Below are 22,918 nucleotides of genomic sequence, written 5' to 3'. Positions count from 1 at the left end.
AGTCTCTATTTCGGATGACTTTTCACCAGCCACGCGGTTGGCGCGAAGAAAGCTTATAGAGTTTGCTAACAACCGGCCACAACCATTGTCTTTCACACTACCGCACAACAAGCGTTTTGCAAATAATGTTTCATGTACGACATGGCAACGGAAAGCATTAAGGAAGTGACACGCGCACCCTTGGATGTTGATAATGGGCCGAATGCACTCGTCCATGACAGCTAGGATACATTGACGGGAGCTGATGTATCTTTGTTGGCACCACGCATTACCATTCTACTTGCGAATGTTCGAAGCATCACTAACAAGCGCGAATCTTTTAACTCTCTGGTTGACACTTGCAATGCTGACATCATCGCTTTAACTGAAACTTGGCTTCCTTCCAATGTTCATGACAGTGAATTCTTTAATGGTGTATCGTCCGTCTCAATTTATCGCTGTGACCGGACTTCTCGCCGGGGTGGTGGTGTGCTACTTGCTATCAAGAAATCGCTACAGTCTCATGTCATCCACGTCAATAGTGAACTGGAAACTGTTTGGGCATGCGTAGAAATAAATCATCGTAAGTTCATATTTGCAGTCTGCTACCGCTCGCCAACGTATCCGCCTTCCTTTAACGCCGAATTGCACGACGCTCTAAACATTGTCACTACGTGACATCCCTCTGCATCAATCTTTCTAATGGGTGACTTTACCTTCCCAAATATTTCCTGGAAATCAGATCAGCCAGTATCTAGTTCGCAAACCTCGAATACCAATGAATTCCTAGATCTCTGTTCTCTGTTTAATTTTTCGCAAATAGTCACTAAGCCAACTAGAATAACGAACGACACGGCTAACACACTGGACCTAATTCTAACAACATATCCTGAAGTAGTCTCGGAGATAGCATCTTTACCCGAAATGAGCGACCATCTTACTTCATTTGAGATAAACCTTCCAGTTCCTAAAAACACGCGTACCACGATAGTAATTCATGATTATGCAAGGGCAAACTTTGAAGCCATAAATAGTGAACTCTGAATATTTGTAGATGCATTCACAGAAAACTTCCAGAACACTCATTGGAGCATAATTGTAAAACGTTTAAAAATAAGGTCCATGAACTAGTTTGTAAGGATATCCCTTCACGCAGTCTCAAAACAAATACTAAAACGCTATGGTATAACACTAATCTAAAGAGACTGTCAAATCGCAAAAAAAGATTATACCGAGCTGCAAAGAAATGTCAAACCTCTACTGTCCGTTGGGACGCGTACAAGGCCGCTAATACCGAATATATTTCAGCGGTAAAACAAGCAAAAACGATTTTTTTTTCATAACACGTTACCATCGTTGCTCGCTAGTAACACACATAAATTTTGGAGCGTCATTAATCCGACCAAAAGTAACTGTGTTCAACTAACAGATAGCAATGACCAGTCTGTGCCCGACACCGAGTGCCCTTTTGTCCTTAATACCGAATTCTGCAAAAATTTCGTTCGTACAGTTAGCTCGGCTCCGATATGTACGTCCAATTTTGATTACCCCTAATGACTCCTATTGTAATCGATCCGCGTGGTGTAGCAAAAATAATCGAATCATTGAAAGTGTCTTCCAGTCTAGGTCCAGATTTATTTCAGCAAAATTTCTGATTAACACTGTTTCCTGTTCTTCTGTTGCCCTATCTAAAATATTCCAGCAGTCCCTGGACACCCACGAAATACCTGCTGAATTCAAGATCGGGAAGGTGGTCCCGCTCCACAAGTCCGGTAGTAGACATTCCGCCTATAATTATCGCCCCATATCACTAACAGGTATCCCAAGTAAACTCCTTGAACATGTTATCTTTTCTAGTCTTATAAATTTTCTTGAATCGAACTTCTTTTTTACCCCGGGTCAACACGGCTCCCGCAGGACGTTCTCGTGCGAAACGCAACTGTTATCATTCACTCATAAGCTTCACTTTATTTTGGACCACCGCTCATGCGCAGACTGTGTATTCCTTGATTTCGCTAAAGCGTTCGATAAAGTGTCTCACAATGTACTTCTTTTAAAACTGAGTAAACTAAACCTTGATGCTAATCTTTCATGGCTTGAATTGTTCCTCGTTAATAGGTCACAGTATGTAGTCGCCAATAATCACGAATCTTCACCCAGTCCCGTTTATTCGGGCATCCCACAAGGCTCTGTCCTAGGTCTCCTGCTCTTTTTAATTTACGTTAATGATCTACCTGGCTGCGTTTCGTCTAACATCCACTTGTTAGCGGATGATTGCGTTATTTTTCGCGAAATTACTGATGACAACGATATTAAACTTTTGCAAACAGATATTAACGCAATCACGTCCTGGTGCAACACGTGGAAGATGGAACTAAACCCTAACAAGTGCAAAATTTTACATGTTTTAGACTTAACCCTTCTGCTCTTCCTTCCTATAACCTTAACAGTTCTATTCTCGAGTTTATAACATCTTACCGTTATTTGGGAGTACACATATCTTCAGATCTCACCTGGTCTGTTCACATTGATAACATAATTAACAATGCCAATCCAACCCTAGGCTACCTCCGCCTCAAATTTGCTACTGGCCCTGTTGCCCTAAAAACACTGCTGTATCAAACATTAGTCCACCCAAAACTTGAATATGCTTCCCCAATTTGGGACCCCAGCTGTGAAACTGTGACTAACTCTCTTGAACGCGTTCAAAATAATGCCGCCTGTTTCATCTACCGTAATTATAATCGTACATCGAGTGTCACTTCCATGAAAAACTCACTTTGTTTACCAGAACTAGCAACTCGTCGCCGGTACTTCCGTCTTTGTTTCTTCCACAAACTTTTTTACCATACTCTGGTTCTCCGCACATCCTTCATTCCTTCACCATCCTATGTCTCTTCACGCATTCATCATCAGCATAAGGTAGGAGTAATGCATTGTCACACTAAGACATGTTCGCAGTCATTTATACCCAGGACATCGCAAGACTGGAACCACCTTCCCGGGCCCACAGCTGCCATCACAGAACCTCTACAGTTCCGAAGGAACTTAGTTGACACCGTTTTTGCCGGCACTATCTGATGATGTATATCATCACTCTTGATGCTTTTGGTGTACCTTTTGTTATTTTTACCCACTCCCCCCTGTAAAGCACCTGGCTTTGAGGGTAAAATAAATGAAATGAAATGAAATAAATGTGTTACTTGAAGTCCAGGGTATGACGGAAGCCCGTCTGGTAGGGATGCATTTTGATGAAAAAACACAAGGACGCGGACCATTAGTTCAAATTTAAAAGGAAAGTACCATTTAGGCTTCCACTCAGGAGCCTTTGTCCAATAAAATCTTGAAGGCAAATAATCGCCTTAACAATGTTTTACAACGCCGTTCAGTGAACTTGCGTCGATTTGTGGCAGGTTTCCGGAGTTGCTATTCAGCGTGTGTTCCGTCGTTTGTATGTGAAGTGATTCCAGTAGCAGGCGAGATTTAACATTCTTTTCTTTAGTGAAGACGCGTAGAGCAGACCAGTTGATTGTGTGCATTGCTCGGCAAGGGCGCTTGTCGACAGGCGGCTCTTGTTTACATCATTGCGATGTTGTTGCAGGCGCTTGGCAAAGTTTCCTGACTGACCTATATACGCGTGGTGGCAATCTGTACAAGGATTGACGTAGACAACGCTGACACACTTCTCTGTCTGCAGTTTGTCCTTGACGTTCACAAGCACATGCCTTAGTTTGCCAGACGGCACATGCGCAGTTTGCACGTTGCACGAGCGGGGTATGCATGACAAAGCTTCGCTGTCCGGGCACGTACAGAATTGGTGCGCGCTTTTAGAGTGCGACGTCGGCAGCATGCGCAAGGTGATGGCGCTGCGACTGAACAGGGTTGATGAAGCACTAAGAGCATCCGCACGATGAAAGCTCGCAGCGTACTCGCGTATTGTCCGCCACCCGGTCCTCTGGCTTGCTGCAGATACTTAAGCTCTACGGAAAAGGAGGCGACCACAGACGGCGTGTGTGCTGCCGGATGCACTAAAAAAATTTAAGGTACCAGCCGTTGTGATTCTTTCTGAACACCGTAAATGACAGCCCCACACCATCACGCTACACCAGGACTTCCAGGAATGCCAGAGGCCCATCGGCCCCTTCCTCAGTCGTGAACTGGATGGCCGGTTCTATTATATTGAGGTGAGCTCTAACAGACTGTATTGAGACTTTGTAGCACACAGAAGCAGTCATCGACCTAGCGTAGGAACGCCCTCGGTTGCGGTGCAAAAGAGGTGAGGGCACCCTCCTAGAGTACCTTCATGGCCAGGTTCGCGATTGTCACGGAAATAGATGCACCCATCGCCGCTCCATTAATTTGTATGAAGAATCTCTCGTTTATAGTGAAGTATGTGTTGGACAAATAAAACTGCAGCAGACGCCCAAGGTCGTGTGTCTCGATGGGGCTTCTCTCTTGTAGCGTGGGGTCAGTTCTGAGTTCCGAAGTGTACACGTCCACAGCCAAATCAATGGGAACGCTCGTAAACTGTGAGGTTACGTCAAACGATACCATTGTATTGGAGACATTGAGCTGAAGGATTTGAAAGCTTTCATTGAAGTCCTCACTGTTTTGGAGATGGGCTGGGCTGCTTGCGCCGAATTGGCAGACGACGCTATGCAGGAAGCCGGAGAGCCTGTGGAACGCGAACGTGTGAAGTCCACTATTTGCCGCTAAGGAACACCAGGCTTGTGGAGCTTGGGTAGACCAAATATTCCTGGTGCTCATCCGTTGTGGCAGAGCAGATTATAATAAAACCAGATGTGTTGTGGTGGTACAGCGCGGAAGACGTCAGCCAAGAGCTTCTGCAGTTCTCGTTGAACCTTTTGAGTCGGTTGCTTCCTAAGACATGCCTAGGTTCCAGCGTGGCCCAAGAAGGCCAGCGTTTTGGTCCTGTACTCCTCAGCGTCCACGATGACGGTGGCATTACCGTTGTCCGCAGGCACACAACGATTTCCTTGTTGTCGCGCAGGATTTTTACAGCCTCGCATTCAGTTTCTGACAGCGGAGATACGTCCGATTTGGCGCGTAGCTTGCAGAGGACGCTGAGTGCACGCGCACGGCCCTCTTCACGCAGTGAGGGCTCTACAGAAGAAACGGCCCGTTCCAACGTACATACCACTTTCTTGGAGTGTGGTGCAGGTCCCGTATTGAAGTCCAGGCAAAGTTCGAGAACAGACAATGCAGCCTCTTCCGGCTGGTAGGACGAAAGAATATGCACAGCATTCCTCGGAGCTTGAGGAAAAGGTTGGCTCTTTCAAGGCTATTTTCATGAGAGCGTTCGTTTTTTAGGTTTTGCAGACACGCTTGAAAATTAGCGTGCCACTGGGAACGTGCAATCTCAAGCGCTCCTCAAGATGTCGGCGAGAAAGGAAGGCGTAATTCTGTAGCTAATTCAGCCTATCTTTGCATTCAACGATAGGAGCTTGTCATCAAAACGTGTTACGTGCGCAAAATACGCATTTTTGTGCAAATACAGAGAGTGGGAGTGTTTGCGCCGGGGGTAGGAAGTATTGCAAAATTGTACGCATTGGCACTGTATATTTACTGGACGTATTCAAGATGGCCCAAAGGAGGGTGACCCCACTCACACACCACCACCAATCACAAGCTGTTCTCTCAAGTGCACTGTTTCGCAAATCTTGTCATGGACTGGTCCCTCACGTTTAGTTTAGTACTCATTACATATTACTTCAAGTTTCACCAAATGGGTCATGCATTCGTTTCGAGTTAAATTCCCCAATCCAACACCTCCTAATCCTTTTCCAGAGAAGTGAGACGTCGCCTCGGAGGCCCTTGCTGAACGAGCAGGAGACGGAAAGATCTCGTGGCATCATCAAGCAAGTCGTCGCGCGCGCCGTCGCTTTGCTGGTGCTGGCAAGCGTTGGTGTCACAGTTGCCGTCCAACAGGAATGGTGGCCTCCGCATCCGACATTCCCGCCAGAACCTCCCGCAAGCAAGGACCATGTGATTCTACAGAGGATTCACAAGGCCATGGATACGAAGCAAGACCCTTGCAAGGATTTCTATGCTTTCGTGTGCGGCAACTACAAAAGCCTCTATGGCAGCATGTTAGTGAATATGGACGGTGAGATGTACGCGGAGCTGCACGATACCATCGACCATTTCAAAGTTAATTACTATACAAAATACAACCCGATCGCGGCCGATAAGGCCGCCGCCCTGCACAGGCAGTGCCTAGTCGGAATACCCGAGCGTAGGCCGTACGAAGTGCGGTTTTTGAAGAAATTCCTCGGTACTGTGGGTCTTAACTCGTCTTCATACGCAAACGGGCTAACCCTAGATAAGGTTCTGTTCGTGTTCTTCCAGTACAACATGAACACGCTTCTGGGTCTCTGTCTGGAGGAGGCCCTGCTCCACGACAGCAAGCGCAGGCTGAGGGTCAGCTTGAACGAGAAGCAGCTTTCGTGGTTTAGCATTCGCCAAGACCCCAACGCGATCGTGTTCTACAAAAACGCGCTTGACTTCCCCAAGAAAGAAATCGTCGAGGTCGAAAACGAGGCCGCCGGAAGGATTACGGAAGACTTACTCCGTGGGCTTAATAATATCAGCTTCGATACTGTGCTCGGACTGGAGAGCCTCACGCCTACCGTCAACAAGACAGGTGGAAGGTGGACGACACTCGTAGAATCTCACACCAGAAACTCGTACCTCAAGGACTACCCGGTTCTGGTAAGTCATCCTTTCCTTTTGGTCAATGAAATGCGTGCGTTTATACGGAAAGCTGTTGGTGAGATTCCACAAGGGAGAAAGAGGCCGCACTCGCGGTGCATTGGGGTGGGGTTTCTCGCCACTGCGTCCTCGTAATCAGCGCCCGGAACTACGAGAAATAGTTGCCCTATTCGCAGTATGAAAGGGCGATATGCGGCAGCAGTTGAGCGGGTAAAGAGAAATAGTTCTTTCGACAGAGTGCATAACCCTTGCGTACCCTAATTTACAGTGGACCGGCACAGCACGACTCGCTCTAGCTCAGATGTAAAATGCACTGAAAACTCCTTGAAAAGACAGTAAATTCCTTGCTTTTCGTTAATGCAATTCAGTTCGTCGGCCATTATTCCTTGTAAAAGCATAGTGGCGGCAACGCTCCGTATGCCCCTGAATCTAGTTGTCTGGTACGGCTGGCGCTCACGCAGGTCAGCAAACCCGCCATGCAGTACTTCGACAAGCTCTACGCGGACCTGGGCAACACGAAACTCTGCCTACTCACTGCATGGGAGCTGCTGCGTAAGCTGATCCCTTTCGCCAGTCTCAAACTGCAGTCTTTTTTAACCACGGATACGTTGAGCGTGTGGTGCCGCGAGGCAGTCTTAGATGTCATGGAGGTGCCGCTAATGTCGTGGTACCTGTTTTCGGAGGTGCCGTCCGACGTGGTGCGTCACAGCGCGAAAATAGCGTTCCAGATACAGCTTTCTATCCTGCAAGAAATCCAAGGCTCGCGCTGGATTGACGACGACACCAGAAAGGTGGCACATTACAAGATTAGCAACATGAGCATATACATGGGCTACCCCAAGCACCTCGCTTCCATTGATGCCATCAACACGGTATACAGGAGCTACCCGTGGGCTCACGACCTCTTCCTCTACCATTGGTTCAAGGCTATGAATCTGACCATATGGAACCTCCTGCAGGATGCCACTAATTTCAGGTTAGCATATTCTCGTTACACGTGATATATCGAGCAGTGACCGTGTGCGGGTCACCTATGAAATGCTGTGAACTCACCTGTTAAGTTCCGGTTCCTCACTTAATAACTAAAACCGTCCGGTAATTAGATATTTTTCGCTGGGGTAGCTTGTTTACCTGTATGGTGTTTGTTTTCACCCCGGCGAGCCAACAGAGCTGACTTAGGCGTGAGGGGCGTAAGGAGAAACCGCGGAGGCTTCTGTGTTGTTCGCCGCGATTTTGTGTCCACCCGACGAGTGGGCCCGGAGACGACGCCGACAAACGCGTCGGCCACTCCAGAATAGCTGAGATTGACGTACGCTTTCGAAGAAGGAGTATTTCCTTGCGCTCGTTTGAGAAGCCGGCGGAAGGGGACCATTGACATTTTAATGACCGCGATTACTGCCACGAGAATCCCCAAAACGGACGGGAGATGAGGGTCAGTCAAGGGGTGAAACCTTGCGTAAAGGATAGGAAGAGGCCACCAGACGTTCTGTCTGTGATAGTTGCGCTGCTCAAAGCTACTGGGTGAAGGTTCCGTTCGTCACGCGTCTGAACCTGGTGACTCGGCGGCTGGGCTGCATCCATAGGTATGCGACTGGGCTTTGTTAGGCGCTCCACTTGTCTACAAAGGAAAGTAATTGTGGCGGCGCGGAGCACAAACATAGGCGTGCACGGTATGACAATACTTTGAGACGTGCCGCCCGAGAGCCGATTCGCGGCGTTGGGTCTGCTTTTAGTTGGTTGGTTTTCAGTTCCGTTATATTTATGTTTTGCGGAATACCTTTGGGTGTCTGCATGAGAGTGAGAGAGGTCGGACACACAAATATTTTGAACCCACCTAGCTATGTTGTCATGGTGACCAAACAGTGGCCACCGTGACCATCAGGGATGATCAGTGAGCCATCCTCACTCTCAAGTTGTGACGTCTCTTTTGTGAGCGGGGTTTTGTTGGTAAAACTGAGGAGTTTCAGGTTTTTCTGGACAGACTGAGGAGATACGAGAGGAGATCGCGGCGAGCCCCGCTCGACGCCGGCCTTCCCCAGCCTCTTGTATGCGATCATGAGTCTTGCAAGTGGTAAATATGTAATGTAAATAAATTGTACATATGGTACATTTTGAGTTTACTTGGAGTAGGCCATCGTCAGCTATGTGCCGTCGGCCAGCGAGCCAGCCATTCGTCGCTTCATCGGATCAGCGATCGACTTTCGCGACCGATCCACACCTTCAAAAGTTAACTTCACGTGACAACCCTTTCCGCGTCACTCAGTATTACCACTCACCTGTCACGGTGAAATGTCCGTATAGATCCATAATTATTTCAGTAAGCCAAAACCTTTAGAGGAGCAGTTGATAACTAAATTCAAAGAAACGTTCTTAGGCCCTTTCGAGGGTGGCTGCCCAGAAGAATGGCTGGTGCATAGTTTCGAGCAAAGAAGCCCAGATTTCCCAGATCGCCAGTTACGAGGGCGTGGCCGTCTAATGCGCTGTTTGCGCCAGCACCAACGGAGAGACTGAAACAGGGCTTCGTATTTAAAACCAAGCAAGCATTCCTGAAAAGTCGAAAGAATATAACACCAGACAGATGAAATTATGCGAGAGGCAAAAACTAAGAGTCCATAAATGGGTGTTGCTGACACAGAATGTCATCTACTACCTCAACAATTTACTGGTGCTGTAAAACTATGACGCCCCGAAATATTCACCGACCCGACCGATAACGAGAATAAACCCAGATAATTATTTCCAAATGCGCAGAAGTGTTGGGCCACTTATCTCCATTGTGCTTTTGCATCGCCCGATTTCGCTATGACAAGCGAAATATGCTAGTGTATTCGAGTGTGTTGAAGTTATAAAGCAAAGCATCCTAGGCCTCACTGATCGCGTTGTTCGTATCGCGCAATGAACTACAGAAAAGTAAACTTGTCACTTCCGTTTAAAAAGCACAACAAGCGCCTGAAAGAAACGCTTCTCATGGTCAGAATCCAACGCAGTCCTTAGCGTTATAAAGTCGATGCCAATCAGATTTCGCCATTGTAACTCTGTTGAAGCGGTTTGGATTTTGTCACTGAGGTTCCGTTGTACGAAGCTTGTGTTCGAACCATGTTTTTTCTTAAGTAAAAGGCTTCAATTTTTTCTTCGGTTCTTTTTGCCATGAACGTAAATTTACGCCATTGGATGGCTTAAGGCCGTATTCTGAGGCCCTGCTACACTCCATTAACTCCCTCCACTTGGTTAAGGGGAGGATTCCGCAATGGTTTTCCCAACGCCGCCTGTATAAAAATTGCCTAAGGCGTGAGCGAAAAATGGCCAAACAGCCACTCTCCTGTTGCTTTCTCCTACCCTTCCCAAACCCGTAGCCTTCCAGCGTGCTGTCGTGTCCGCCGGCCGGCGCGGCTTCACAGAAACTATGCAAAATAGTCGAAAGTTCGTTTAGCGTTCCCCAGGTGGTGCTCCCACGCCCTCTTGTTTTTCCCCATGCCTGTCTGTCTTGGTCTGTCGCTGATAAAACCGCCTTTGGCATGAAGCAAAATCACTCGTGCTGGTGCAGGCTGATACCTGCTTTGCGCGCTTGTCTACTTGGATCATAGGCCCCCAAATTTTCTGAGTGCGGCATCCCCCCTGTGTCCCCTCCGTATTTCGGTCTTGTTTTGTCCCCGCTGTTCGCGCTCTGCATGGGTATGCACTTCTAAAATTGAGGACTGTACTGTAGAAGTGCCCCTCCAGCGTGGCGGGACCCTCAGCAGCGTATCTTTTTGTTTTCTATATTCTTCTAAAATTTACAAGCACATGATATGATTGGAAAGTAACGGTAGAAGTGAGCGCCTGGACAAAAAAAATGTCACACAATTTTTTTGCTCCAGAGAGCAAATTATCAGTAAAATATTGCCTGCCCCATCCGAAAATATCATTTTTCTGTTAGCTATATGTCTACCCGACAATCAATATATTTTTACACTATTTCAGTCCGCCACCGTCAGTTGTCTTTGTAAAACTGAAGCAAAATGGAGAGACGAGCTAGTTGGTTCGCAATTTCCATGAGTGAAACTTAAGCGCAAAAATTTTTCACAGGGACAAGAAAGGGCACGACACAGGCGCTTACTATCAACTGAAAATTTGAATGAAAACGAATACACATTTATACCACCCCCAGACCGAACAACCTAGCACGTGTGCCCTTCGCACATGCGTACGGCCGTACAAAAGAACCGCCCCATTCCCTTATCGTTTCTCTTCTCCTTTCCCTCATCCTCTACCCCACACCTTGAGAAGTTGCACTTCTTTATCTAAAATACTCAGCGACGGGTGACTTATACAACCGGGACCCTTAATCCGGATATGGAAGGCTTCTGCAAGTTTCCTGGTGGCACGGCCTCTGTGCTTAAAAACTACCACCGTGTCCGTGAAGTGTGGCTGAGAACGTGGCTGATAACCGCATTTAGAACAGTGCTGCGCCAGGTGTGTGTAGGGCTTTCCTTTCAAAGAGGAATGATGCTCCCTCAGGCGTACATTAAGACAGCGGCCGGTCTGGCCGACGTACACCCGGCCACACGACATGGGAATGCAGTACACAACATTAGTCATGCAACGAACAAATTGGAGCCCGTGTTTTACCAAACCACCTCGTGGGGGGGAATCGCCGCGGGAATCGAGCCTGTTGCTCACCATGGCGCACAACCCGCCCAGCTTGTTCCTGGCCGAGAACACCACCTTGACGCCGAATCTGTCAGCTGTCTTCTTGAGGCGATGCGACAGCGCATGTACTTAGGGAATGACTGCCACTTTTTTGCTCTGGTCGGTATCTGTTACGTGATGCGCGAACCCTTTCAACTGTTTCAGAAGACGCTGACATATTGCCTGGAGGATGGAGAAGGGAAACCCTGCGTTCTCCAGCCGACCTACTTGTGCATTAAAGCTTTGTTGCGCCAAATGATAACAGGACTTGCTGCCTGCGGATTTGAGACACGTGTGGGCTATCCCGTTCTTAACCAGCTTGGAATGAAAAGAAGCGAAGTTCAAGAGTGGCTTAATAGAACGGGGTGCGTACATCCAGCATGTATGGTGCCGTGAGGAACGAAACTCGAGGTCAAGAAAGTTCAAGGTGCCTTCAACTAAAACCTCAGTCGTGAACTTCAAACCTTTACCTTTCGCATTGAAGGCATCAAGAACAGCACACTGGAAGGACTCCATTTGTACGTTGCAGCCCAGAACCAAAAAATCGTCCACATAGCGGAAAACCTTAGTGGCAACGCCCTGTAAAGCGAGCTGCAAATCACACTCAACCTTGCCCAGGAAAATGTTGCTCAGGACTGGAGCAACCTTAGACCCAATGCACACTCCCGACTTTTGTACGTATACCTTATCTTCAAACCCCACGACACTACTCTGAAGGTAGAAACTGAGCAGCTCTAAAAACGCCTCCACGGGGATTCCACTTCGATTCACAAAGGCCAGCTCATCATTGTGGTTTGTGATGCAGTCTCTAGTACGTCTCATCATCACATCGTGAGGCAGAGAGTAAAACAGGTCCTGAACGTCCACGCTAATTCCCGAGACGTTCAAGCAACCAACAGAGGACAGATACTCCACAACCGCCTCAGAGTTCCGCACCGAAAACGGATCAATGATGGTAAAAGATTCTAAATGCTTCTGCAAAAAACCAGAAACAGCCACCTGCCATGACCCTCGCTCTGAAACGATAGAACGGAAGGGTATCACCGGCTTGTGAGTTTTTGCCGCGAAAAACAGCCTCAGCGTGTGTTCCTTCTCCTTCCTAATAGCCTTGGCTAGGCTATCCATATGCCACGAAGTACACATGTTCAGGGCCCGGTTCATGGCTAGCATGCCACTGACATGTACCTCTTTGAAATTCTTACGCACCGCACCGAGTGCCCTTTCCGCGAAAGCGGACTGCTCTAGGACAACAAAATGGCCTTCCTTATCCGAATCGAGTAGACGGGCGCCTTCAGCCACCAAGCAACTGCAGATCGAGCTCAATGAAGCCTCCCTTCTAACCGCGGGGCCGTGCCTGGCAACAGCGTCAACACTTTCGCCGACAAAATGATCCCTTTCCACCTCTGTCACGGATTTTACAACACTAAGCGCCAGAGCCAAGTACAAGTAGTTCGGCTGGAGAACGCAGGGTTTCTCCTCTCCGTCCTCCAGGCAATATGTCAGCGTCTTGTGAAACAGTCGAAAGGGTTCGCGCATCACGTAACAGATACCGATCAGAGCAAAAAAGTGGCAGTCATTCCCTATCTACATGCGCTGTGGCATGGCCTCAAGAAGACAGCTGACAGATTCGGCGTCAAGGTGGTGTTCTCGGCCAAGAACAAGTTGGGCGGGTTGTGCGCCATGGTGAGAAACAGGCTCAATTCCCGGGGCGATTCCCCCCCACGAGGTTGTTTGATAAAACACGAGCTCCACTTTGTTCGTTGCATGACTAATGTTGTGTACTGCATTCCCATGTCCTGTGGCCGGGTGTACGTCGGCCGGACCGGCCGCTGTCTTAATGTACGCCTGAGGGAGCATCATTCCTCTTTGAAAGGAAAGCCCTACACACCCCTGGCGCAGCACTGTTCCAAATGCGGTTATCAGCCACGTTCTCAGCCACACTTCACGGAAACGGTAGTAGTTTTTAAGCCCAGAGACCGTGCCACCAGGGAACTTGCAGACGCTTTCCATATTCGGATTAAGGGTCCCGCTTGTAAAAGTCACCCGCCGCTGAGTATTTTAGATAAAGCAGTGCAACGTCTCAAGGAGAGGGGGAAGGGGATGAGGGAAAGGAGAAGAGAAATGAGAAGGGAATGGGCGGTTCTGTTGTACGGCCGTACGCATGTGCGAAGGGCAGACGTGCTGGGATGTTCGGTCTGGGGATGGTATAAGTGTGTATTCGTTTTCATTAAAACTTTGAGTTGATAGTAAGCGCCTATGTCGTTCCCTTTCTCGTCCCTTTGAAAACTTTTTGCGCTTAAGTTTCACTCATGGCAAGTCTTTGTAAAAAGTGCAGAGAGTATGAAGCGAGCGACACGTTGAACGAGATCTCCAGTGCGCCCCAGAACTATCGCCTCGTCGCGGCTAAGATGCGAGTGAAACGGCCCTTGAAGCCCAACAGGCAAGCTTACAGACACACTTAGTAGAAGTGGGTGCAGCGTTTGCGACTCGCGACCAGTGACGTAAGGCGAGATGCCCGCCGGCAGGCGTCATTATAAGCGTCCCTGCCCTTCCCATTGAAAAACGCGCGACGCGGTAGGCAATGTTTATAGAGGCGACGTTGGCTTTTGCATTAGGAAATCGCGTTGAAGGACCTTTGCACTGAAGAGTCGAGTGGAAAAAGTATTCAGAATTACATGGTAAGTGCCTGTACATTGCCAATCACATATTTTTGTTAAGATGCAAACTGCATTGCACCGTTAATCATTCTAACGATTTTTTTCTTTCTCATCGTTGCTTGTAGCAGCTTTGTTGTTTTCGTACAAAATTTGGCACAAGAATATGACCTCCATACTTTTATTCCGAAAGGTCAAATTTTCATTTTCTGCATTTTTCTTTTTTTCTCAGAATTTCTTTTGATGAAGTACGTGTCGATTTAGTCTGTGATAAAATTAAATCAGTTACTTCCCGTAATTATGCATTTTGGTGCAAATTCAATGTGTTACGCGGCTGGTTCGATTCACAATTTTAAATGCACAACTTTGAGGTCGCTGACGGTGCTCCTACCAAGAAATGTGCATTCTTTTGCAAATGCACTGCAGCCAGCGCCTCCTCGCACCTGGAGACGAGAGTTCATATTGTTCAACGGCTATCGAACAACGTAATGGGGGTGTTTTAGTGCGCCCCACTGTGGGTTGTGGGGCATGCTCACCGATGGTGGCGCAGGTTCCCGGTGACAAAGACGAATGGTGCCTACTTGGCACACCGAAATATCGTGCGGATGCCGGCGACCGTGCTCCGCGACCCCCTCTTCTCGATGACGGCTCCCAGTGCTGTGAACTATGGTGGCATGGGCGCCCTTTTCGGCCACCAGATCATGCACGCCTTCACCAAGGGTTCCATCAACTACAACGCACATGGCGAGTACGGCCAGTGGTGGACCGCCCACTCCTGGGCCGGATACGAATCGCGTCTGCGGTGCCTGCGACAGATGCACAACATAATCGACGTAAGTCTGCGCTCCCGCTTTGTGTTTTCACTGCGTAGCATTCTTTGCCGAGTATACCCGCATAGCCAGGACCATGTAATGATCTGCATTTCCATGAAAATGCATATTTAGCGGGAGTGACACAGATATTTGTTATAATAGCGTAATTGGGTATAATCGATCGGACGGGATTTTTAAAAGAAGCGAAATACGAAAAAATAGTGACAATGGCGGAACGTGTTACGCCTCTATTTTATCAAAACGCATAATTCGCGAGCGTAAGACCTGTAATCGTTACAATAGCGTGAGTAGAGACAATTGGCCCGCCAGAATTTTGAAAAACCAAAAAAATAAGAAAAATAGAAACAAATAGCCAAAATTGCGAACCATGTAACACCTTTTATAATTACAAAAAATGTTTATATGGTGGAAGTAACACCTGTAATCGTTATATTATCGTCAACGGAGACTCCGTTACAGAATTTTGAAAAACCTGGAAAGTTCGCGGTAAAGAACACGCACTCTACATGAGCGGCATCAGAATACTATGCAATAGTAGACAGTGCTCTGAAATTCTGGGGATTTCTTTACACACATTTGCGCCTCGGGGACAAATACGGTCCATTGTACGGGTACAATTATCTCTCAAATGTCTCGCCAATCGTCCTTTGAGGATAAATAGACCCTGCCTATTGCACCGAAGAGCACACATGCCCGGACGCCATGTTTTTTCATTGCTCGAGGTGGCCTCGATGCAGCCTACCTGCAGCCGCAAAGTCTGGCGCTTCATGTCGTTCATGATGACAACGTCCGTGTATAACTTCTGTTTACTGGTGTGCGTGATGTGAGCAATGCTCTTTAATCTATTACTGTTGTTTACTGACTAAGCTAACATGTGACGGCAGCACGGACAAGGAACACTTCATCAAGAATTTCACAACACGACAGGGCAGAATGCGTTGGGTGTAGCTGGCGGATATCACCGTTTAACTTTGTGCAACATACGCCATATCTATGCGGCCAAAATACACCGAAAGAAATAAACACACCGTAACTATTGCACACGTATTCATTAGCGTTCCACCGACGTGAATGTCCACCTTTCGAAGCGCGGCCTCTTAACAGCCAGAGGAATATTTAAATTTCTGTTATTGAGCTATCAATGAAGCCACATTGATGAAGAAAAAGCAGGGAAGAGGTATAAAGCCCGTCGGAATCTTCGTCTGCATGACACCGTGGTGGAAGGTAAGAACGTCAGCTTGAAAAAGCTGCAATTTATTCGCTGGCGCTAAGGCATCACGCATTACTCTGATCCATAGGCTAACCCACCATTACCTGCGGCCTTACCTCTGCAGCGACGATTTTCAGAGAACCCTTTCCAAATATCGGCCCTGTTTAAAGATTCAGAACCGAGACATGCAACGGCGTCTCCCGGCAGAGCGTTAGGGTTCATAAGCTCTGCTCACTAGGGAAAAAATTACGACTACATCTAAGCCCTCTCAAGTACTTTGCCAGAAAGCAGTATATGCGCCTTCTAATTTGTGAACGCACCTTTCCTTACGACTCATTAGTTTTCAATACTCGCATCGGTCCTCTAGTCGTTATCATCCGTTCCTTTTGCGTAGTTGATAAGCGAATGTATTTGACAAGACCGATGGCGCCCTGTGAAAAAATTACTCAATTTTCCATAGACCGGTTGATCGACCGAAAATTTCTGGCAAGATATCTGGCCACACAGCCCGAGTTCAAAACCTGGCTTCCCTATTGTCGGTAGGGTACATGCATTGTACAATTTCTCAACGCCCCGTTTATTACGACTCATTAGTGCCCAACACCCGTATCGGTCCTCTAGTCGTTACCATCATTTCTTTAGCGTAGTTTGGAGGAGAATGTTTTTGACAAAAACGATGGCGTCCTGTGAAAAAAACTAATGCAATTCCTTATAGACTGCTAAGTCGACCGAAAAACTCTGACAAGATATCTGGGCCCACTGCCAGAGTGCGAAACTGGGCTTCCACTGTGTCAGTACGGTATATGCATTGTTAAATTTCAGCACGCACCTTTCATAATGACTGATTAGTTTACAATACCGGTTTTTGTCCTCTAGTCTTATCAACCTTTCCTTTAGCGTAGTTTATAAGCGAAAGTTTTTTACAAGACAGGCAGCGCCGTGTGAAAAAACTAATGCATTTCCCCATAGACTGGTTAGTGGACAGAAAAGCTCTGGCAAGACACCTGGCCACACAATGCCCGAGTGCGAAACCGGGCTTCCATTCTGTCAGTACGGTATATGCAATGTCCAATTTCAGGGCGCACTTTTCATTACGACTCATTAGTGTCCAATACTCGTATTGGTCCTCCAGTCGTTATCATCCTTTCATTTGGCATAGTTTATTGGATGAAGTTCTTGACAAGACCGATGACACCTTGCGAAAAAACTAGTGCATTTCCCATAGACCGGTCAGTCGACCGAAAAGCTCTGACAAGATATCTGGCTACACTGCCGGAGACCAAATCCGGGCTTCCATTATGTTAATACAGTATATGCAATGTCCGATTTTGAACACACCTTTCATTACGACTCATTAGTGTCCAATACTCATATCGGTCCTCTTGTCGTTATCATCCTTTCTTTTTGTGTAGTTTATAAGCGAAAGTTTTTGACAAGACCGATTCCGCCCAGTGAAAATATAATGCATTTCCCCAACGACCGGTTAGTTGACCGAAAAGCTCTGACATGATATCTAGCCACACTGCTCGAGTGCGAAACCGGGCTTCTATTGTGTCAATACAGTATATGGAAAATCCAATTTCTAGGCGCACCTTTCATTAGGACTCATTAGTGTCCAATACTCTTATCGGTCCTCTAGTCGTTATCATCCTTTCCTTTTGCATAGGTTAAAGAAGAACGTTTTTGACAAGACCGATCACGCCTTGTGAAAAATATCATGCATTTTTCTATAGTACAGTTAGCGACAGAAAAGCTCCGACAAGTTATTTTGCCACACTGCCCAAGCGCAAAACCGGGCTTCCATTGTATCAATACGGTATATGCACTCTCCAATTTCTGAACGCGCCTTTAATTACGACTCATTAGAGTCCAATACTCCTATCAGTTCTCTAGACACCATCCTTTCCTTTTGCATACCTTTTCAACGAAAGTTTTTGACAAGACCGATGCCGCCCTGTGAAAAAAATAAGGCATTTCCCCATAGACCGGTTATTCGACATCAAAGCTCTGACATGAGTTCTTGCCACACTGCCCGAACGCGAAACCGGGGTTCCATTGTGTCAAAACCGTATATGCAATGTCTAATTTCTGGGCGCACCTTTCTTTACGACTCATTAGTGTCTAATACTGGTATCGGTTTTCTAGTCATTATCTTCCTTTCCTTTTGCATAGCTTATGGAGAAAGTTTTTGACAAGACCGATGGCGCCATGTGAAAAATATAATGCATTTCCCTATAGTCCGGTTAGTTCACCGAAAAGCTCTGGCAAGATATTTTGCCACACTGCCCAAGTGCGACACCGGGCTTCCATTGTATCAATAAGCAATATGCATTGTCCAATTTCTAAACGTATCTTTCATTAGGACTCAGTGTCCAATACTCGTATCAGTCCTCTAGTCGCCATCCTTTCCTTTTGCATACTTTGTAAGCGAAGGTTTCTGACAAGACCAATGGCGCCCTGTGAAAATCTAATGCATTTCCCCATCGACCGGTTAGTCGACCGAAAAGCCCTGACATGATATCTGGCTACACTGCCTGAGCGCGAAACCGGGCTTTTATTGTGTCAATACGGTATATGCAATGTCCAATTTCTTAAGGCTCCTTTCATTACGACTAATTATTGTCCACTACCCTTATCGGTCCTCTAGTCGTTATCATCGTTCCCTTTTGCATAGTTTATAGGAGAATGCTTTTGACAAGACCGATGGCGCCCTGTGAAAATCTAATGCATTCCCCTATAGACCGTTTATTCGACCGGAAAGCTCTGACGATACATCTGGCCACACTGCCCGAGTGCCAAACCGGGCTTTCATTGTGTCAACACAGTATATGCACAATCCAATTTCTGGGCGCACCTTTCATTACGACTCATGAGTGTCCAATACTCTAAGCGGTCCTCTAGTCATTATATTTCTTTCTTTTGCATAGGTTATAGAAGAAAGTTTTTGATAATACCGATCGCGCCTTGTTAATAATATCATGCATTTTTCTATAGTACAGTTTGTCGACATAAAAGCTCTGACAAGTTATTTTGCCACACTGCCCAAGCGTGAAACCGGGCTTCCATTGTGTCGATGCGGTATATGCATTTTTCAGTTTCTGGACGCACCTTTTATTACAACTCAATAGTGCCCAATACTCTCATCGATCTCTAGTCGTTATCTTCCTTTCCTTTTGCATAGTTTATAGAAAAAAGTTTTTGAAAAGACCGATGGCGCCCTGTGAAAAATTTAATGCATTTCTCTATAGTCCGGTTAGTTGAGCGAAAAGCTCAGACAAGATATTTTGCCACACTGCCCAAGCACGAAACCGGGCTTCCATTGTATCAATACGGTGTATGGATTGTCCAATTTCTGAACGCACCTTTTATTACGACTGATTAGTGTCCGATACTCGTATCAGGCCTCGAGACGTCATCCTTAGCTTTTGCATACTTTTCAAGAGAAAGTTTTTGACAAGACCGATGGCGCCTTGTGAAAAACCTAATGGATTTCCCCATAGACCGGTTAGTCGAGCGGAAAGCGGTGCGCAGAAGGACAACGACTGATTATCTGCCTTGCTCTGTGGAGCTTCCTTACCGGCATGGAAGAACAGCGTGCAAAAGCTCTCGGCTTCACACCACCTAGTGACGGCCACGCTGCGCTGACAGTGAAGAAGACAGTGCCCCCGCCAACAGCGCCACACCTGGGAGCAACGACCTACATATGGAGCCATTCAGGATGGTCGGCGATCAGTTAGGAAGCGGTGCGCAGACAGACAACGACTGATTATCTGCCTTGCTTTGTGCAGCTTCCTTGCCGGCATGGAATAACTGCGTGCAACAGCTCTTGGCTTCACACCGCCTAGTCACGGCCACGCTGCGCTGACAGTGAAGCGGACACTGCCCCCGCCAACAGCGCCACATCTGCGAGCAGCGACCTACATAAGGAGCCATCCAGGACGGTCGGTGATCAGTTCGCCAGCGTTGCAGAGTAGGTCAACGACTGATTATCTGCCTTGGTTTGTGCAGGTGAGAATATTTTCTTGTCTGGCTAAGATTTTTGCACACTGCTGCCGAACACTGTTATAAATTCTTGTGGTGCGATTCTTTTTCTGTGTGTACGATTGCTTAGTTCACACCTGAATTTAACTGAGCGCTAGTTGTCATGTCTAAGGACAGTGGCGACTTCGCTAAGGCCCTCGAAAATCTGAATTGCGATCTGCGAGCTGATTTCAAAACATTGAAAGAAAGTGCAAAAATTGTAATGACACTTGTTATGGCGTAAAAAACTCATCAAAGAAATGAAAAAACTTCGGGAAGAAGTTCAAAGCTTAGAAAAAAAAATGCAAAACTATAGTCAGAAAATCTCAGGCTTAATTACAAAATAGAACAACTAGAACGATACCAGAGGCCCAACAACATCGAAATAAAAGGTGTACCAGGGGAAGGGGATGCCTACAACGTTGTGAAGAGGATTGGAGCAATCCTGAAGGAACCGATTACGGGACGCAGACATTAATATTTGCCATCGAGTCCCTTCTTTCAAACCGGTTCGATTCGCTTCGTTTCGCTTCGCTTCGTTCGCTTCGCTTCGTTCGCTTCGTGGTTCGCTTCGTTCGGCGCGAAAAGCGAGACAAGTTCCTGATGGAGTAAAAAAAGCGGCGGGTAACAACTGAAGATTTGGACTTTGGCGGAGGCAGCGAAACGATTTTCGTTAACGAACACCTTACTGCCTCAAATATAAAGCTCTTGGGTGCTGCAGTCGCTCGCAAGAAAGCCACAAACTGGAAGTTTGTCTGGAGGGCAGGAGGAAAATCTTTGCCCGCAAGTGTGAGGACTCGAGGGCTTTGAAGATTGCTACGCTGTCGGATGTCGAAAAATCAACTGAGAAACTAATTATTCATGACATTATCTATCGGTCTTTTGGTTATGAACGGCTTACATTCAAACTGCCGCTACTTTACCACGCAGGAATTCAACAAAGAACATGGTAAACACTGTACATACAGTGCACGTCAATATTAGGAGTATTAAAAATATAAATGCTTTTTTAACTTTTTTGAAATTCCTGTCCATACAATTAGACATTATAGCTATAGGTGAAACTTGGTTGACAAAAGATGTACCACCTCATCTCGACGGTTACAAGTGCGGATCATTGATCAGGCAGCTGAGGAGAGGCGGTGTTACAGGTGGTTAATACTAATATTCGCCACCATGCTATGGAGCCATTGAATAGGGTAGATGAACCCATTGAAAGTTAATTTATTACAGCACGGAGTACCGTTATGGGTGTGTTGTATAGGCCGCCTTTGGGTAACATGGCTGAGTACTTGCAGTTCGTTGAAACTGTACTCTCTAATATTGAATCCACATGTTCGCCATTTATAATACTTGGGGACATAAATATCGAACCCGGTTCTGACAACCCTTAAGCGTGTGAGTTTCGCGAACTGCTACACCAGTATGCCTGTAACAGTTTAATATTACTACCAACTAGAGTAACCAGTACCAGTGCGACATCTCTTGATGTATGTATTGCTAAATCTAGACGCTAGATCTGTTTTGGTTAGAATTATTTCATGTGATCTGAACGACCATCTACCCGTATTCTGTTTAGCCCCAGTTACCCAGTATTGTTAGTATCCCCGAACAAGATAGTGTTTTTCGCAACATCGAGAATGAAAGCCTTAGTTTTTTTCGTTCCCTCATTGAAAATGAAAGTTGGCTTGATATTTTCCAAGAGCACAGCCCTCTGAGTGTCTACGAAAAATTTCTGGACAAATTCGTAGTTTGTTACAACTAAGCATTTCCTTCACGGCAGTACAACACCAAACTTCAAAAAGTGAGAAAGCAATGTATAACCGTCGAGCTGCGCAAAAGGACAAGGGAAAAAATCGCTTGTATCACGCCTTCATTCGCTGTCGCAAATTGGAGATGTTTGATAATTATAAACAATACAGAAACAAGTGGACCTCCGACCTGAAAAACGCCAAGATAAATTACTACGAAAATAAATTTCAAGACACTTAGAATGACACTCGCGAGGTTTCGCACAGAATTAACGGTCTTATGGGAAGAAAGCAAAGTCAGCATACTATAAAAATATCCTAATAAATAATACAATCATTGACGGAGAAGAACTTGCAGATGTAGTTAAGAGACTATTTGTAAATGTTGGTGTATATGCCGGGACCAATTCAAATACGCCCAGTATAACAGGAGTTGGAAGCCTACCCGAATCAATAATGCTTTTTCCAACAACCCCTCATGAAATTGAACAAATAATCAACAGCTTAGATAACCATGTAGCCGCTGGTTACGATGAAACTAGGGTTTTGCCTGTGAAACATGTAGCAGACATAGTTAGTCCCATTTTATCGGATATAATAAACAAGGTACTAGAATCTGGCGAATTTCCTAATAAATTAAAACTAGCCCGCGTTACTACCGTTTATAAAGGAGGTGGAGAAATCGACATCAATAACTATAGACCTATTTCTGTACTTCCGATATTTTCGAAAATAGTAGAGCGGGTTATAAACGAAAGCATTACGAATCTTTTTCAAAAACATGAAGTAATAACACCGTCGCAATACGGCTTCCAAAAAAGAAATCCGTGGAACTGGCCTTAATTAACATAAAGGATAAAATAATTCACAACATTGAAAACAAATTATACACCATCGGGTTATTCCTAGATTTGAAAAATGCATTCAATACAGTACAGCATGACGTTTTACTCAAGAAGCTTAAATCATGCGGTATACGAGGTGTAGCTCTAAAACTAATTAAAACGTATCTTACAAACCGATACCAATATGGTACAATAAACAAAACATTGATTTCCAAAAAGCTCATAG

General features: G+C 46.2%; 1 protein-coding gene across 1 annotated transcript in view; it reads left to right on the top strand.

The window, feature by feature from the left end:
• Positions 1-20,050, top strand: part of LOC144165820 (endothelin-converting enzyme 1-like) — a 38,954-nt gene extending 18,904 nt beyond the window's left edge. Inside the window, exons 2-6 of the mRNA XM_077695599.1 lie at positions 4,065-4,163; positions 5,788-6,711; positions 7,173-7,687; positions 14,584-14,866; positions 19,922-20,050. Of these exons, the coding sequence (XP_077551725.1) occupies positions 4,065-4,163; positions 5,788-6,711; positions 7,173-7,687; positions 14,584-14,866; positions 19,922-20,050 (1,950 nt within the window). The remainder of the gene's footprint in view (positions 1-4,064; positions 4,164-5,787; positions 6,712-7,172; positions 7,688-14,583; positions 14,867-19,921) is intronic.
• The last annotated feature ends 2,868 nt before the right edge of the window (positions 20,051-22,918 follow it).

This window comes from Haemaphysalis longicornis, unplaced genomic scaffold (assembly GCF_048455015.1).
Source record: "Haemaphysalis longicornis isolate Haplotype H1 unplaced genomic scaffold, Haemaphysalis longicornis Haplotype H1 scaffold_15, whole genome shotgun sequence".
Taxonomy (NCBI): Eukaryota; Metazoa; Arthropoda; class Arachnida; order Ixodida; family Ixodidae; genus Haemaphysalis; species Haemaphysalis longicornis.
Note: the sequence above shows the minus strand (reverse complement) of the source record. Positions and strands in the feature narration are given on the sequence as shown.